Raw genomic sequence first — 20,093 nt, 5'->3', positions numbered from 1 at the left:
TCAATTTCATGTTTTTTCACAAAAAGACAAAATATCATCAAATAAAGATGTACACCCACTCTCCCTCATCTTCTGGAGCTGTACTTCAGAAATTTGAACTAAATTCATGGCATTAACAATATCTTGATCTTTCCTTTGTAGTGCTTGCGATAACTCACTTGTAATAGCCAATATTGTTTTCATTAAATGAAGGTTGAATACAAACTCAAATGATTGAATTGAGTCCAACAATACATTTGCTTCTACTCGTTGTTTTGAATTTGAACCATCCTCCGAAATCATTTCAAGCACATCAATCACTATTGAAAACATACTAGCCAAGCTGACTACAGTACCATAGTGTAAACCCCAACGTGTATCTCCAGCACGTTTAAGATTAGTTTCTTGATTTAAGCTTTGCTCACTAGATAGCTCTCCAATATTAAGTGCCTCAGCAACTTTTGCAGCTTGCTTCTCCCTAACAATATCTCGGTGTTTACATGATGCTCCAACAACATTCACCACATTAGAAACAAAAGTGAAAAGTAAAGCAATTTGATTATGATTCTTTGCCACGACTACAAGTGCCAATTGTAATTGATGAGCAAAACAATGAACATAATATGCACAGGGATTCTCTTTCAGTATACATGTTTTAAGACCATTGAACTCACCTTGCATATTACTAGCCCCATTATATCCTTGGCCTCGCAATCTAGAAATACTTAATCCAAATCTGGAGAATAAATTTTCCACAGCTTGTTTAAGTAAGAGAACATTTGTATTAGCAACATGCTCAATACCGAAAAAGTGCTTAATCACTTGGCCTTTTTTGTCAACATATCGTATTACAACTGCCATTTGCTCCTTGACTAATATGTCACGAGCTTCATCAATCAAAATAGAAAAAAGTGCATCACCAAGATCTCTAATAATCACATTGATAGTTTCAAATGCTACCACATTTACAATGTCTTTTTGAATATCAGGAGATGTCAACTTGAGATTTTGTGGAGCATTGCTCAATGCAACCACTTTGACATCTTCATTATGATCGGCAAGAAACTTGAGAAGTTCAAGAAAATTTCTTATTACTTGAATTTTTAGATTCATCATGCCCACAATACGCAAGTCCTTGTTTTAGAACAACTTTGACACAATCAACCAATGAATTCAAACGGCTTCGATACTCAATTCGAGCTTGATCAGATTGTTTGAAAAAAATAGTTTGAATATGTTGATTTTGGTTTAACAAGTCTTGACATTTACTCGAAGCGTGATTATGAGCACTATTGGGACTTCCAACACGAGTCTTAATTTTTCCTTTTTTCTTCCAATTTGAGAAACCCTCACCAACAAAAGAATCACCACCAGCTTGATCTCCAATATCGGGTTTGAAATGACAACAACATAAACAAAATGCTACATCTTTTGCTACGCTATACTCCAACTAATTAGGAAATTCACTAAACCAAGCCTGATTAAATCGCCGAAGTTTTTGTCCAAGTGATTTTTGTGGAAAATTATGATCACGAGGTTGACAAGGACCTTTTTGTAGATATGCCCTACGAATTTGGTCTCGATCATTAGCATTATAGTCCATAATCCAAGGCGTAGTCCTGGATTTGCAGGAAGGTCTACTAAGTTGATTTCTATGCGATTTTGTTTTGCGGAAGAATAATTATCATCTTCTTCTTGAGATATAGATGATTCCAACTTTGATTTTCTTTTGAAATATTTCTTCATGATTGTTTGAAAAAACTAAAAACCAAAATAAAAATTCATAATCAAAATCACAAACCCCCACAAATAAAAATCTCCAATATTAATACAAATCAAAAAATTTAAATTAGCACAAATCACAACAAATCAAAATTTCTAATTTTAGTACAAATTATAACAAATGAAAATCCCTAATTTAAATATTAATCATTGCAAATTAATATTTTTAATTTTAGCACAAATCAAATACCTAATTTTAGCACAAACAACAACAAACCAAAATTCCCAATTTTAATATAAATCACCACCAATTAAGATTCATAATTTTAGCATATCAAAATCTCTCATTTTAACATAAATAATAACAAATAATTTTTTTTTTTACAAATCATAACTTAACAAGTAACTGTAAATTAATACTCATAATTTTTATTTAAAAGTAAAAAAATAAATAAATGAAGTTACCTATAAACAATGAAGAGAAGATATCAAGGTTGTAGTGTGGTCCCAAATCTGTGTTGTGTGATCCTAATTTGTTGAATCACGAGTCGGTAAATTGCAAAGTAACAAATGGAGACAAAGAAGACAAAGAAAATACAAAGATACTTAACAAGTATTGTGAATAAATAAAAAAATAAAAAATTTCATACACTTTTAGAGTTTTAGAGTTTTAACCTTGTTGTAATTGGGGTTGTCTGCACTCACCCCCCAAAAAAGTTGTGTGTCAGTATAACAACCTAGATTTTTAATTATTCTGTAGAATTAATACTAATATTATTTAATCTCAATTAGGAAAATATAATTTATTATATATTATTATGCGTAATTTTGTAAAACAATATAATTAGTAAAAGTTTATGGGTTAAAATATAAATAATAATAATATAGATAATAATAATAATATGTGTGGTACTAAAATAATTAATTAATTTTTTATTAGTATAAAATAAAGTGTAATTTAATGAGAAATTAAATTATTTATATAGTTATATTAAAAAATTAAGTCAAAATATAATTATCTTAAATATAAGGTAAATATGAATCTAGGCTCGTAATAAACAAATCTGATGAAGTTATGCAGCAGATCAGGAGGTTGATTCGGCTGGCCACGTGTTGGCTACATATTGGATTTTCCTCCTTATAAATAGGGGAGCTAATCAAACCTGTGAAGAAAAGAAAAAGAAAAAGAAAAAGAAAAAGAAAGAAGAAAGAAGGGAAAGAAAGAAAGAGGAAAAAGAAAGAATGGAGAGTGAGAAGGAGGAAAGAAAGGAAGGAAGAAAAAATAATGGAAGTCGAAAGGATTTTTGGTGGTAAAAAGGAAGAGTAAGGTATTAAAGTTAAGGTGAATTATATTATACCTTGAGTCACCATAAAGTATTTTACATATGTTTTGACTTACCATATTTGTTTTATACAAATTATGTTTTATTAGTATATTAATAAAAGTTATGTTTCATAAAGGTTTCAGTTACGTGGATTATCTTTTGAATCCTATTTGTTTTAAAGGAAACCCATGGATATGTCTCTTTATATTTTAAAGAATATTTGACTATAACCTTATAAACAATTATGTTTTGTAAGTATCACCACGGGAGTCCCACGCCTTGGGGACTTAAATAACCATTGGCTTCTGTTTGACCACTTTGTGATCCTCTGTCTGTCATGGATCCATTGACCTCTGTTCTGTGCGGACCAAAGTGCTGTGCGGAGCTGAGTGCTACACTATTGTGGGAGCCACCTCTTGAATCCGTACCTCTGTTCTGACTGTTACTTCTGTGACCTCTGTTCTGTTCTGTACCGTGGTTATGGTCATTTACTTACATAATATCTGTATTTTAGTTTCTGCTACTTAAATGATTTACTTACCAAATTAGGTTATGTAAATATTTTGGCCTAACTAACTATCCATGGTTATTTCGTGTCCCTTTATAGTTGTTTACCAATTTTCAAGAAATAATGCAAGTCAGAAATAACTTTTGAAAAGTCTTAGATGCGGGGATTCGGATTAGACACACACAGCACTTTTGATAGTATTTTTATATGTAAATATCGGCCTTTTGGTCAATAAAATTTTGTAATAAAAATAGAAACTCCAATGATTATTTTGGTACCCTTACTTAAATATTTCTTCCGCTCGCGTTTATTGATTTGTTTAAGAATTGGCCGGAGGTAACCTCAGTTACTGGCCATCACGATACTTAATCCTTGAGTACGAAAATCGGGTCGTGACAAATGGTATCAGAGCAATGGTTTATAAAATAAAATAAAAAAAATCATCGTTGGAGCATAGAACACGCGCACATTTAAGAACTAGGATAACGGGTAATTAGCACCGAATTATTATATTTTGTTCGTCGATTTAATTATATTATTATTTTATATGATTATATATATAATAATTTTTTTTTAGTGTGCCAAATTTGTGAAGGATATTAGATATAATTTATATTTGTTATAGTAAAAGAAGGACAAGAAAAGAAGGATGTCGGGCTCAAGCACCTACCAAAATTATAATATAATTAAATACATATAATTATCAGTTCAGTATTTAAAAAAAAAAAATTATTTTGATGTTTTTAAAAGTAGGTTCAAATTATAAAGATATTAATTTTGAAACTATTTCCTATCAATGAAAAGTTCATCTCAAATTTTTTTCAATTCTTGAATATAATTCTGTCATTGTGTTCTTATTTTTATCTATTTTTATCATAAACAAAACGAGTGAAAAGTTTTTAAAGTCGCCCATTATTTCTCATTTTGGCCCAAATCAATTTTTGACAACTAGACAGTGAATTATTTTTGGTAAATTTTTTTTTTGAGGTAATATTTTCTATCAGATTAATCATCTAACATATATTTATCAGAGTGCGCAGCGGATAGCTTATAAATATGACAAATTTTGAGGACGAAATTTTAAAAGGAGGGAAGATTGTAACAACCCAAATTTTTAATTATCCTGTAGAATTTATACTAATATTATTTAATCTCAGTTAAGAAAATATAATTTATTATATATTATTATGTGTAATTTTATAAAACAATATAATTAGTAAAAGTTTATGGGTTAAAATATAAATAATAATAATATAGATAATAATAATAATATGTGTGGTTCTAAAATAATTAATTAATTTTTTGTTAATATAAAATAAAGTGTAATTTAATTAGAAATTAAATTATTTATATAATTATATTAAAAAGTTGAGCTAAAATATAATTATCTTAAATATAAGATAAATATGAATCTAGGCTCATAATAAACAAATCTGATGAAGTTATGCAGCAGATCAGGAGGTTGATTCGGCTGGCCACATATTGGATTTTCCTCCTTATAAATAGGGGAGCTGATCAAACCTGTGAAGAAAAGAAAAAGAGAGAAGAAAGAAAAGAAAGAAAGAAAGAGGAAAAAGAAAGAAAGGAGAGTGAGAAGAAGGAAAGGTGGGAAAGAAGAAAAAATAACGGAAGTCGAAATGGTTTTTGATAGTGGAAAGGAAGAGTAAGGTATTAAAGTTAAGATGAGTTATATTATACTTTGAGTCACAATAAAGTATTTTACGCATGTTTTGACTTACCATATTTATTTTATACAAGTTATGTTTTATTAGTATATTAATAAAAGTTATATTTCATAAAGGTTTCAGTTACATGGATTATCTTCTGAATCCTATTTGTTTTAAAGGAAACCCATGGATATGTCTCTTTATATTTTAAAGAATATTTGACTATAACCTTATAAACAATTATGTTTTGTAAGTACCACCACGGGAGTCCCACGCCTTGGGGACTTAAATAACCATTGGCCTCTGTTTGACCACTTTGTGGTCCTCTGTCTGTCATGGATCCATTGACCTCTATTCTGTGCGGACCAAAGTGCTGTGCGGAGCTGAGTGCTACACTATTGTGGGAGCCACCTCTTGAATCCGTACCTCTGTTCTGACTGTTACTTCTGTGACCTCTGTTCTGTTCTGTACCGTGGTTATGGTCATTTACTTACATAATATCTGTATTTTAGTTTCTGCTACTTAAATAATTTACTTACCAAATTGGGTTATGTAAATATTTTAGCCTAACTAACTATCCATGGTTATTTCGTGTCCTTTATACTCTTGGTATAATATTTCTCACTCTGCCATGTGCTTATAGTTATTTACCAATTTTCAGGAAATAATGCAAGTCAGAAATAACTTTTGGAAAGTCTTAGATTTGGGGCTCTGGATTAGACACACACAGCACTTTTGATATTATTTTTATATGTAAATATCGGCCTTTTGGTCAATAAAATTTTGTAATAAAAATAGAAACTTCAATGATTATTTTGATACCCTTACTTAAATATTTCTTCCGCTCGCGTTTATTGATTTGTTTAAGAATTGGCTGGAGGTAACCTCAGTTATTGACCATCACGATACTTAACCCTTGGGTACGAGAAGCGGGTCGTGACAGTCAGTACTTGGTTGGGATTGGGATTCCAAAAAAAAAAAAAAAAAAAGAAAGAAACAAACAAACAAATGTGAGTGCGTGTGGTGTGTGTGTCAGTGGGTTTGAGATTGTGTATTAGGAAGGGCACTGTGTCTATGTGTGAAAGCCAGAACCCACTAAAACAAAACAAAAAATAAAATTCAAAAGTCAAAAGGGGCACGTGACCCCCCTGAGCCCAACGTCCCTCCACCACTGCTTGCAGGATTAAATTTGCCTGAACACATATCAACGACCAGCCTTGAATTTAGAGGATTGGGAATCCAAAGGATCATATACAAATACAGTTGCTAGAAGAAAGCAACACAAATCAACAAAAGAGAGAGAGAGAGTACCACATGAGGTGGAGCAACAATTTTGAATGAGGTTGTGGTTGAGACCGTGGTGCTGGAGAGGCCATGGATGGCTAGGGCGAGGCAGAGAATAAGGGAAAAGAGAAAAACGGATGTGCATTTTTTTTTTTTTTTGACTAGAATTAAAGTATGTTAAAAAAATTTTGGGCAAATTACCTACACCTCTCTTGAGGTTTAGCTAAATTACAGATTCTTCCCTGAGATTTCAGAAATTACATCTTGTCCCCCGAGATTTATATTTGTATAACAATTTAACCCCTATCGTTAACTAAACGTTAAAAATGATTAGCTGACATCACCAAAATATAAATTAATGGATGATATTGCCCCTACTAAAATCTCTTTGATAAATCAACAAAATTTACAAAAGAATTATGTTAGATAGATAAAAAAAATTAAGTTTTTAGAACCATATTTGATTTGTTATTTAGAAATTTTTTTCAGAATTTTTTTAAAAATAAAAACTAATTTAATAAAAATAAATATGAAAAAATATATTTAATTTGTAAAAATTATTTCTAACCACTCAAAATATAAAATTATATAAAAATAATAATTATTTTTTATTTTTTATTTCTTAACCAAATTAATTTTTAATTTTTTTTAAAAAAATTAAAAATAAATTTCTAAAAATCAAACCAAACATATTCTAAGAATTTTTTGACAAGTTATTTCTTGTGCTTTTAACTTATTCAATTATTTGTTAATTTTATGATATTTTTACCGTCTGGCACTACAACATATAAGAGTTTTAGAAACTAATTTTTTTGATCTCTAAAATTGAAAATTTTGTTGCAAAACACATTTAGAGACTAATTTTTGTCGTTGTGAGGATAGTGGCTAAAAAGTCGCCCTAAAAAGTCAAAAATAAGACTTTTAGCGATAAAATTTCAAAAATGCCAATAATAAATAGACTTTTCGGGACAAAATAATTTAGTCTCAAAATGGTTTATTTTTTGAGACAAAAAATTTGATACCAAAAAGATAATAATTAATTACTAATGTTCAATTTTTGTTGCTAAAAATAAAATGACACTTTTCACAACATAAATATTTGGTCCCCTAAAAATAATTGTCCCTAAATTTTGGTCTCTAAAACCTTAATTTTTTATAGTGTGATAAGTGTTTTTCCATTTTAATTTTGCAAATGATGCAAATAGGAATGATAAGAATAATTGTGATTGAATAACAATAAAATGTTATCTCCGGAATGATTACAATAATAGAATGTCTGATACATTACAAAAGCATGCCCCATCATTTAAATTTACAAAATAAATAATTACACAGGAGTATATATTGACACTTCAACACTTCACTACACTATACATCTTCATTTGCCTTCTACAAAATAATACTCTTGAAGGACAATTAATTCTCGATCTTCAAACCAATGTTTTCGACTACGTTCTTGAAAATAATACAATAACGTAGGATGAACAAATATGTCCAGTAGGGATCTACAAAGATTCCTAACAATAAGATTAATAGATACATGGGATTATGAATGCTAACAAATGATACATGAATATATAATGTGCATTTTTTTATCCAAAGTAGAGTATACATAGGTGGATACTTTTTTTATAAAGTCCCACTAGTCTTTCAAAGAAAACTCATTTATTATCTTCTCATCCGTTTTACCTTATCTGAATAAACCTGAAGAATTTTCCTTCAAAAAAAAAAAAAAAAAAACTCTTTGAATCTTAGACAAAAACCTTAGGTCTTTTAACCATATACTACTATTGAACATAGATGAGACACATTAATTATACAACTACCCATCCTCACCATAATTTGTACAATCCCAAAACATAACCCAAGATTTTCCCAAACGAGTAATAATACTCGTTGTTTTCAAATCTCACGTCCATCTCTTTCCAACCAAATTATTTACCAAAATCAACCCAACTTCCCAAAACAATATCTGTTGGGGTTTTTTACAAATTAGGGCTTTTTTATTTTTAAAAATCCATATACAATTTTGTGTATCGAAAATAGTTGTAGTAGCAAAACCATAGCCCAACAACCCCCAATTTAACAATACCCTCAAGCCCAAATCATGACATCAAAATCAAGCAAAAAATGACCTAAAACCATGTTTTGGTCGCAGCCTAGTCGCAGCCCACTTGTGAGCGCGACCTCCAACCTAACATCTCGTGGATGCAACCAACAAGGTCATGGGCCAAATCGGCCAAACCCAGATTCCTTGGGCTGCTGCCCATCAACCACCCCAAAGCACACCAACGGTCAAGACCACCCAAAATGCTCCACGTCACTCGAGACAACCCCGTATCCCAACAAAAAATGAAAATGACTCTGGTTAAACTGACCCATGCCACTACAAGCTCCCCCACTTAAGAAATTTCATCCCTAAAATTAAAAAAATGCCAAAAACAAAAATGGCCACTCAATCTATAAAAGAAAACACAACACCAACCCAAACTTAGATCTATCTAGGGATAAGTTCCTGAATCCCGGTCCAACACCTCAGGGCCCTAAAGACACCTGAATATCAATAATTCTAAGAAAATCTCACGGATGCATCCTCGACCTAAATAACTTGCTGTGGTCCAGGAGACAAGAAGCAACAATTACTCCTCGGACTCAAAGACGTTAACTACATCTAACCACCAACAATCCCTAAAACTACCACTGAGTGCTCAATACTCCAAAATGGAGAAGGAAAACCATTCTTACCCAAACTCTTGGCCCAAAACTCACAAAAGAGGGGATCAAAACAAAACACGATTAAAAGACATTATATATGGCATAATAAGCCCTGACAAACACATAGCACATAACTAGCCACACGCTAGGTCACAATACAACTAGCCACACATTGTGATATATCGAACTTGTTTTGGAAATGGGTTTTATCAAACAAATGTTTTGATTTCGGAAAATGTTTTGAATAAACGGAAAGGTTTTGGTAATTAGAAAGAAAGGTTTTGTTTTGTTGAGAAAACAGATGGATTTAAAAATGCATTTGGACAAATTGTATATATGTATTGCATCATGCTCATTTATGCTAGTGGAGCATATTTAGTTTTTGAAATATTATCTATTGGGTTTTATGCTCACCTTACATGGCTAAAAATGTTTTTCAGGTGTGTTAGATAGAAAGCCCTTGTCATACTTTTCGTTTTTATATAAGGAACATGGGGTAGGAAATTAGTAGAAAGAGATAAAAACCAAGCTTTTATGAGCTTGGAACTAAAAAATGGCTGAAAATAGAGAGAGGACAGAGAAAGAATCTCAAAAGAATGCCGAAAAGTGAACTAAAAATGACTTTAAAGTGCTGATCCTGAACAAACCACTTGAGTGACCACTCTTACGCTCAAGCGTCAGAGACACCACACCACTTGAGCGATGAAACCTTTGCTCGAGTGTAGAACTCGCACTCCTAGGACATCAGACCAAACCAAGGCAGGCTGCTCAAGCGACCAACACGGCGCTCGAGCGAACATCAATATCTCCCACAATTTCAGACCTACAAAAGTACTGGATGACTCGTAAAACCGCTCAAGCGATGAGAAAGAATTTTTTTTCGAGAGTGCTACAATTATAAGATGGGGTATTGAAAACACTAAGGTGGTTTATAATAAAATCTGAAAATCTGAAAAACTAAAGACTAAATAGTATTGAAAACTGAATGTTGAATTTTTTAATTAAAAAGTTATTTCATAAAAATTTACGTGCTAAACTAAAAATAAAATTTTTAATATATATAAGATCAAATTTAAAATTTATTATTTTCAAATTGTATTCTTCAATTTTTATATTGTGATGGTGGTGGTAATGGTGGTGGTGGTGGTTGTGGTGGTAACAGTGGTGTTGATGTGGCGGCGACATGGTGGTGATGGCGGTAATGATGGTAATGGTAGTAAAATGATGGTGGTGCTTATGACAACAATGATGATGGCGATGAAAGTGTTGGTAGTATTGGTGGTGGCGGCGACATGATGGTGGTGGTAGTGGTAGTGGTAGTGGTAGCGGTAGTAGTGGCGGTGGTGGTGATATTGGCATGATGGTGTTGGTAGTGGTGGCGGTGAGGTTATAATATTTATAAATTTAGTCAAAATTAAATAAGTTTCATATGATTTAAAATTTTCTCAAGTTTTAGCTTTCATTTTAAGAGGCACTTAAAATTTTAAGTGATATCAATTGTGATTATCAAACGGGCTTAATTGATTATCATTTAATACATTTTGTTTTAAGAGTTGAATGAGGTTATCAAAGACCCCCTAAGATTTGTACTTTTTGTAAATTTCAAGTACTTTTTGGTTATTTTGAATAGGAATGTAATAATTTTTTTTTATTAAGTTGAGGTATCCAACCAATCTTTTAAGGTACAAATTGAGCTACCCATTAAATAATCCATATATGTATATATATATATATATTTATTAATTAAATTAATTTAACGATTAGGCAACTGTGAAAGTTTTTTTGCCTCAATAAAGAGGATATTATTGTGTGTGCTTAATTGAACCAATGTAATGAATAAAGAGAACTTAATGCGGTAATAATCAAGTTAAGAATGGGAGGAAAAGATCAATAGAAACAAAATAATTGATTCATAAAAATAATCCAATTACACTTGTGTTAGCTTGATTGTTTTGGCAACTTCGAAGGTAAGTACTGGTAAAGAAAATTATAATTTTAAGTTAAAAACTACTCCTATGGAAAGTAAATGCAAAGAAAGAAAAGAGAAAAATAATATATTAATGTGTTGAATTTGTTTGGAGGATTTTCTTTGTCTTTCATTTCGACTATTTATAGGTGCCTTTTGAATTTGTAGTAATTATTGAACCTCACCTCCGTAATCTCCACCATTATAACTACATTCATAAGCTTTTCCCTCCTTCAACTCTGAATTTGAATTCTAAGGCTTTAGCTATTTCTTTGTTACTGCTTGAAACGGTTACACCCCTAAGCCTTGTTCTTTAACTCATGATATATAACTGAAGCTGCGAACTACCACATGAAACCTCTTACAATCTAACATTTGTCCTTTTTTGGTTTGCCATGTGCTCTCTCTTGATTAGCTGATCATATCTCTCTATATTATGCTACGTGTCACTTTCGAATTAGTTGGTTTAAATTCAGAGCTAACAGTTACATATTTTTTTGATAACAATTATGACAATTTGTAGTTTAAAAATAAAATTATATATTTTTGTGATAATGTTACATATTTTGTTGTATTATTACACATTTTGTGGTTATAAACTATTGGGAAACTTACGTGTAGGTCTTAATAAGTGAATTTATTGTCCAATAGGTTCTATAATAATTAATGACATTTTTTATTAAACACTATTAAAAAAGTCATTAATTGTTGATTTTCAGTGATAGTTGAAAATTGTTACAAAAAATGTCACTAATTATAAGTTTTAGCGACAGTTTAAAATAATCGTCACAAAAAAAAATATCACTAATTTACAAATTTCAGCAACAATTTGAAAAATTCGTCATAGAAAAACGTCACTAATTGTAAGTTTTAGCAACATATTATGAAAACCGTGATAAAAAAAGTCACTAATTGTCGTAATTGCTACAAAAAATGTATGATATTTATCACAAAAATACATAATGAGATGCATATATTATGGCCCTTTAGTTAATTAGAACCGAATTGTAATATTATAATTATTTTATAAATTATAAATAAAATAACCGAATTGTAATATTATAATTATTTTATAAATTATAAATAAAATAATAGTGGCAGAAAATATTACCAATGCAGTAAATAATATAAATTCATGTCATTTACTAATGTAGTGGCTGTTAAGCTTGGTGGTTAAACGTTGCGATAACTCTAGCAGACGTGGCCGGTTCAAACCTGCATCTCTTGTAAACATCAACGAAGGTGCCAACTTCTGGTGGCAATTTGGTAAATATAAACATAACAATAAACATCTGATGGCAATTTGATTAACATAACATAACATAGCATAACAATAAACCTAACATAACAATAAGGCCAAGTTTGGCATGCTTGAAAAAAGATAAAAAGTCAAAAAGTCACTATCTTATTTAAATCATATCATCTTATTTAAGTCATATCACCTCTCCAACACATCACTTCAAACCCAACCCATATTTCATAAAATGTCAAAAAGTACACTTATTTAGATCATCCCAAACAACCCCTAAACATGGCAATTTGACTCTTGATGGCACGAAGGGGCAAACTTCTGATGGCAATTTGGTAAATATAAACATACTTGATGGCAATCAGGAAAGAAAGAAAGAAAACAGGAAAACTTGATGGGAGCTTCTATTTGCACACACTATATCCTCTTTTCTCACACACTTAATGAGAGGGTGTGTTTGAGAGTTGTGTATGGAGGATGTGTATAGAGAGAGGTGTGTGTGTGTAAATAGATGCTCCCAAACTTGATAGCAAAACTACGCGAAAAACTTCTGATGGCAATTTGGTCAATATAAAACATACTTGATGGCAACAGGACAGAAAACAGGAAAACTAGATAGCAAAACTTGAAAATTGTGTTAAATACGAGAACCCGTTGATACACTGAAACACCAGAAAGACTAGAACCAACTTTACTCTGCAAACACCATCACCGGATCAGATAATGGTGCACCCTCATATGGTTGATCTTCCTCTTCATCATCAGCAGCATCATCACACCAAGTACGTTGGCCTTCTTTAATTATGGGTTTGCTTGTTCCTCTGTTTTTCTTTGGAAACACCATCACCATCACACCAGATAATGGTGCTTGTTCCTCTGTTTTTCTTTTCTTATTTATGGTAGAATTTATTTATGTTGGTGAGTTTCCATGTTTCTTTCACCTCTTGACAAGTTGTTGCATCATTGGCATAAGACGGATGAACGTTTTAGAGTGAGCCAAATGCCAGAGTTCTGAGTGATGAATTCATTTTTGATATTATTAAAATAGTTTATATATAAAATTGATATTATTAAAAAAATAAGAGTTGAATTGATTTTTGAGTGTTGAATTTAAGAGCAAAATGATATTTTCTCGAGTTTTGGACAGCGTCATGTCCCTCGTTTGTTCTATACTCTCATACTCTTGAATACATCGCTAAGAATTTACTTCATAAATAAATAAAAAATAAACTGAAGCAACTAGTAATGAGTGAGTGAAGTAAGATGATTTCACAAAAATTTGTGATACAATATTTCTCTATTAAAGCTATTTGAACTTAGCTTGATTAAAAATTAGCCTTCAAATGAGTTTTTAATGAGTCAAACACAAATTCAGTTTGAATAGTTTGATTTGTCTTATCATCATACTTATTGCTAAAGGAAAGAAGAGTGAATTGAGAAAATTATGCTTTTTGAATTTTTAAATCGCCTCCATCCACTAAGATGGATTGATAGTTGAGACTGGGGCCAATTTAGAAACAAAGGTTTAAGGTGAAAAAATTAAAATGCAAGGTTAAAGTGATATTTTTGTGGATTCAAAATCCAAATTTTATAAAGTAAATATTACAAAATATTTTGTACTGTAGGGTAATTTTCATCATAATTATAGTCTAACCAAATTATTATACTTAAATATTTTTTTATTCTAATTCTTTGAATATTAGAAGACAAATAGCTAATGTTAAATGTTTTTCAATAAAGATTAGGTATAGTAAAATTTTTCTTTTTCTTTATCCCCCGTGTGTGATTCTATAAAATTTTAAAAATGATTAAAACTTTATGTGAATCTCTCATTTATACTAAAATCGACAATGTGACGCCTCGGATATGTGATATGTGGGTCATGGGTTAAAGCATAAGAATTATGAATATGATTTAATTAATGTCTATGGTGCTGCTAGTTACTGGTTAGCACCTATTGTAGAACCATCAAATTTGGAAATTCATATCTCTTAAATCATTTCATTTACTCTAAAATCATGAAAATTTATGGAAGTGAATGTTATTAAGTCTAATTTAAAATGAGATAATACTCATCAGTATGTGGTTTGGGTAAGTGGAGTTGTGGGCCAAATTGTGCACATTGGTTATTTTTTTGACAGAAAGACAAATCAAATGTGCTAACTCTGAAATTTACATTTATTTTCTCTAACCAATTATGAATAATTTGTAAGAGTTTTTAGAATTGATTTATGAGTCTAGTTTTCAACCCCATTGCTTTTAAGAGAAATGACTACGTAAAACTCCATATTTGACAAAATTGGTGACAATGGCTCAGAATATTAGAGTTTGGAAAATAGAGGATATATCCTTCACTTTTTATTAACCTATTTTAAGTCAAAGTTTAGATAACACATAGGCCACACATATTTTGGGCCTCATATCGTACATAAACATCATGAAGCATATATACTAACTAAGGTGACAAGAAATAAACTAAACATACCAATCCCCAAAACAAGAAAGATATGGTTGAAATTGACTAAATATGCTTATTTTTATTTAACAACTCAAAGGTTTGAATTTTCTAGTCATACAAAAATCTAATTGTAGTATGTGGTCAATTTTTGTTCCTTATAATGATCTATTAGAAAAGTAAAAAATAAAATGGTGACAAAAAGTTAATGGCATAGTATTTTTCTTAAACTTAAATACTTAACGCTGTGTTTGCATCATAGATTTAGATAGGCAATTAGAAAGAAAAAGAAAAATGAGGAAAAATTTAACTAATATTTCATTCATATTTTTCTTATATTTTTCCTTTCTTTTTCTAAATTGCTATCCAAATATATGTTCTAAATACAACTTAGACCAGTATACACACCCTGTAACCACAACCCCATATTTAATCACTTAGTTTTCTTATATTTGAAAAACTGTAATTTTTACATTGAAATTCCCAACATAAACCACATTGAGTTACATAGATATTAGTTGTACGGGCACGAAATATTCTTCCCGTATAATCCTGTTGATCAAGTCTGCGCTCCTCCGTACGTCATCGCTTTACTCCCTGAAAACACAAACGTGAGCTAGTCGGCGGGTGTGTGCCGGATACCTCTCCGATACCTAAGTCAGCAAAATAGACAAAGACAAAAAGCTCTGTGTATTAAAGAATCAAAGTCGTGTGTTACCTCTCTATAGGTGATGTTATGAGCTTTTATAGGTTCCGCGTGGTACAATCCTAATAGGACTCTTACTCCTCCATATAGAGTCCTCCTAGGATTCATTCTCCTGAAAGATAATGCTTATCCTTCAGCACCCCCCTCACTACTTAAACCATGTGAGATGGTTTTACCATGGCCAGACTCCAACATGACCGAGGTAAGCATGGCTATGCTAAGCCGCAGACTAGATTGAGATAACTCTACCTCGGTTCTTCCATTCACTGCTCCTACCATGGTTTTCCCAGTGTTGACCTTAGTATTGCTTAGACCGTGCTAGCCGTTAGCTTGGTCCGATAGAGCTAGCTGCGCTATACAGTGACCCGACCAACTCTGTGTGCGGCATCCTGGCGACTAAGCTACCCGTAGTACTCTCCCGGACCGAGATAACACTAGGTTCTCTGGGTCCGGATTAACTTTAGGGCCATCTGGAACCGGACTAACTTCAAGGCTCTGGGAGCAGACTAATCTTCAAAGCCTTTTTACTCTGCCCTCTGTATTGTGGTCCATAACGGCCCATTACCCAGCTCGGCCCATTTTTCATATAAATTTCCCTCTCAATTGCCCCTTAATTCCATCTGTGCAGCATGATAGTGATTACCTTGTTCTACGAGCCGAGCTAAAAACTTTAATCTTACTACTGAGCTAAGCTTTTAAGCTTTTCCAGCCGAGCTAAAACTCTTTTAGCCTTTCCAGCTGAGCTAAACTCATTCCGGGTTGTAGGTACCCGGACAAAACATCTCTTCAATCACAGCAACTGAATCGCTTCTCATTCCTATGACACGTGGCCCCCTCTGATTGGCCCAATGCAGCTGTCACGCCGTCTTTGTACTCCGTGAAATTTGAACAGTTCCCACCTCTGGTCCTTGCATCAAAACAAAACTCTTTGTTTTTTTGAATCACTCACCACACTATTCATTTCCTCATCTATCTCTCTTGTTCCTGAGCTTCTTCAACCCTGAACTTGCTGAGTTCGTGTTCTTCATTGCCGTTGCTTTCATCTCTGATTTCTTCCTCTTGATCTGGTAAGTTTACTCAAATCTGCCTTGTTTTTGTTGTTTTCGCATTTAGTTTTACAATACATGTATTTTGTGTGTTTTCTCAAAACACATACCTTTCTTTCATGTAATAGAACCTCTGGCTTTTCAAAAATAAACTAAAACACTGATTTTGATCCAAAATCACTGTATAACTGAACTAAAAAGTTGTTTGTAGTTGATGTCACTCTAGCTAGGCCATTCAACCGAACTAACACTTTATGTTATAACAATAATCTCAAGAAATAAAACCTCCTTGTGATTCAACTAGCCGATCTATTGGACCGTACTAGGTCTATGCAATACTATGTTTGAAAGCCTTGACCACGACCGAGCTATGACTGGGGCTAAACCAGCCTTCGTAGTTCAACCGAACTACAAGTGCTGCCCTTAGAGGCTCAATCGAGCTAACAAAACCCTTGCACGAACCGAGATAACGAACCCCTTGTATAAACCGAGATACCAAATCCCTAGTGCAAACCGAGATAACCAAACCCTTGCTCAAAACTGGGCTAAGACACGTAGCATTTCACATAGCCGAGCTAAGATTTGATACATCTTGCCTTTATTTCTCTTTAGCACGGTCCAACGGTCTGTGCTTAACACCTCTGTTTTTTCACTTTGCAGACTTTAGGTTGCCCAGGCACTCATTTGAGCGCTCAACCGAGCTACTCAGCCCACTTCTGCGACCGAGCTTAATCACAAGTATAATTTATTCATAACTTAAGACAAAATGGGTAAATATAGGTTTTTAGTAGAAACACCTGGTGGCCTAGCCGAATTCCGAAGGGAGTATAACATTCCTGACGACGTCCATCTCACCTTGGCCGATCAAGATATCATACCTTGGGGAAACCCTGGTTTTGTTCCCTTCACCCTCCTTTCCATTATAGAAACCAGCCTAAGATTCCCTGTTCAGCCCTTACTTTGTGAATTCCTTAGGCAAACTAGGATAGGCCTAACTCAGCTTTCCACAAACTCATACCGCATAATAAACGGTATAGCCGAGCTAAACCGCCGAGCTGGCATTAACCTCGGCTTAGCCAAACTCTTTCATCAATATTCAATAGGATCAAAATAAGATGGTTGGGTCTATTATCTAAGAATACACCGTTGTCGAGAGAAAATAATAACGGACACACCGGATAAAGACTTGAACGATGATGATTTCTTCTGGGTTTCTAGGAACTTCGAAGACCAAGAAGCCCAGATTCCTGGTGACCGAATAAACTGGAATAAAGGGACCATCGGTAAAATTACCTCGGCTCTATTGCATGCCTCTTTTATTTCGGTTTCCTGTTCCTGAACCGAACTGACAGTTGTCTTCTTTATGCAGACTCATCCCACCTCAAGTCACTGTACAGTTACCCTAACCTAAATACACTTCGCGCCGCACTACGGTATCCTAAAAGAAGTTGGGCCAAGCTGCTCAATTTTGAACCGACATATAGATACAGCAGTTGACGAAAAGCCAGAGTGACAGACTTTTTGTTTGAGGTATCGCCTGAACCGGATCCAACTTTGCCACAAATTAACCTGGTTCGTACTACTGCTGAACAAGAGATGGCGAAGAGGAACAGAGTAAGGGCCCTCCTAACCGAAACACACCCAACCGAAGTACCACCAACCACCCAGACTCAAGAGGCCGTGGTGGCTCTTCCATCTCAACAACCCTCTTTATCTCGCCCCAGCAAGCGTGCCCGGACTACCCAAACCGAGCAACGCCTTGCTGATGAAGATGAAACCACTCTTCCACCAAGCCCTCAGCCGGAGCACTCCGACCGAGCCAGCTCCTCCAAGTGGGCACCCAAACTTACATTTCAAAACTGAGATATTCAGGACACAGACTTAGTGGTCACTGAAAAAGATCACTTAATGGCATTTAACCTTGCCAAGAGTGTCTACCTTCTAGCAAACATGGAGCACCACTAGCACCTGACCGAACTAAGGGCCATCTGTTCGGCCACGAAGTCCATGGTGCTTGTAAGCAGCTTCTTCTGTTAATATTTTTAATTTGCCCAACTTCTATCTCGATTTGATTACAAGTCTCCCCCTTTTTTTGCAGGCCATGCAGAAGAGTCACATTGCTTATAAGCGAGTGCTTGAACTCCGTAAGACTACGAGGCAGGTGCTGGCCGAAGTAACAGAAAAAACTGCTGAGCTGGAACAAGCCAGGCAGTAAATAGCCGAGCTAAAATCCAAGAACGGTCGTCTGACAAGACTAGTCAGCTCGGCTGAAGCAGAAAAACAAAAGACTGCAGCCGTTATCAAAGATAAATATCTGCGCGAACTTGCTAAACTTGAGGGCAAGAAAAACTCCGAGATAGAGCAGCTGAAGAAGGATGTTGATGACGCCGAGCTTCGGGGTTTCAAGGAGGGGGAGGCGACTTACATTAAACAATGTGAAGCTGCCAAGGAACTCTTCTTCAAGTGCGGTTGGAGGGCGGCTGTAGAGCAGCTCGGTCATGGTCTAGAAACCGAGGTCTTCAACGCTCAAGCATACTTCATTTCGAGCTCTATGACGGAATATGCTGTGCCCTTCAGCAACAATTTCTTGAGGATTCAGATGATGAAGAAGATACCGTGCCCAAAGAAACCTTGGTTGTCATTGAAACCGTTCGATCGAAGCTAATGGTGGAAGACCTGACCAACGAGCTGCCTACTGAAACCGTTCTTCCAACCAAGACCGTTCTGCCAAATGATCTCCGAGTTGATATTGACGCCGACCTAGACGCCGAAATAGATGATCTGTTTAACTGACTTTATATTTTTCTTTTTCTTTTTCTCTTTTTTTTTTTTTTTGGAAACAAATTGTAACCGGACTGAGGCTCCACCCTTTGTACTTGCTTTTGAATTTTTCAATGAGGTCTGCTTTTTTATTCAACTCTTATTTCGGTTGATCTTCATGCTTGTATTTTACTTTCTGATTGAAGTCTTGGATGAGGTATAGCAATCACTTGCCGAGATACTTTATATTGGTCTTTAATATTTGCAAACATTTGCAACTATAAGTACCCCTGCCAATCATTCTTTAGCCGAGATCCCTACCTCGGCTGAAGAATACTTAAAGTTGGTTTAATCCAGCTAACCACTTTTTAGCCGATGTCCTTACTTCGGCTGAAGAGTACCAAGAGTTGGTTTAGTCCAGCCAACCACTTTTTAGCCGATATCCTTACTTCGGCTGAAGAGTTCTAAAAGTTGGTTTAGTCCAGCCAACCACTCTTTAGCCGATATCCTTACTTCAGCTGAAGAGTTCTAAAAGTTGGTTTAGTCTAGCCAACCACTCTTTTAGCCGATATCTTTACTTCGGCTGAAGAGTTCTAAAAGTTGGTTTAATCCAGCCAACCACTCTTTAGCCGATGTCCTTACTTCGGCTGAAGAGTACTAAGAGTTGGTTTAATCCAGCCAACCACTCTTTAGCCGATATCCTTACTTCGG

General features: G+C 33.9%; 2 protein-coding genes across 5 annotated transcripts in view; both read right to left on the bottom strand.

The window, feature by feature from the left end:
* Positions 1-20,093, bottom strand: part of LOC114303095 (putative complex I intermediate-associated protein 30) — a 121,720-nt gene that overhangs the window by 15,743 nt on the left and 85,884 nt on the right. For 2 of the 4 annotated variants that reach the window (XM_082869548.1, XM_082869563.1), the window contains exon 1: positions 6,513-6,531. The exons of the other annotated variants lie outside the window; for them this stretch is intronic. The gene's annotated coding sequence lies outside the window, so the exon portion shown is untranslated. Of the gene's footprint in view, positions 1-6,512; positions 6,532-20,093 lie in introns of those variants that run through there. 4 annotated transcript variants of the gene reach the window in all.
* LOC114265979 (uncharacterized) lies at positions 7-1,092 on the bottom strand. The gene has a single exon (XM_082871996.1). It carries the CDS (start codon positions 1,090-1,092, stop codon positions 7-9), a length of 1,086 nt encoding a protein of 361 aa, XP_082728122.1.

The sequence above is a fragment of the Camellia sinensis genome, chromosome 5, assembly GCF_055761805.1.
Source record: "Camellia sinensis isolate YWXY chromosome 5, ASM5576180v1, whole genome shotgun sequence".
Taxonomy (NCBI): Eukaryota; Viridiplantae; Streptophyta; class Magnoliopsida; order Ericales; family Theaceae; genus Camellia; species Camellia sinensis.
Note: the sequence above shows the minus strand (reverse complement) of the source record. Positions and strands in the feature narration are given on the sequence as shown.

Bases quoted from the DNA above. Each gene is read 5' to 3' on its own strand.
- LOC114265979 (XM_082871996.1), bottom strand. From the start codon at position 1,092: ATGAATCTAAAAATTCAAGTAATAAGAAATTTTCTTGAACTTCTCAAG.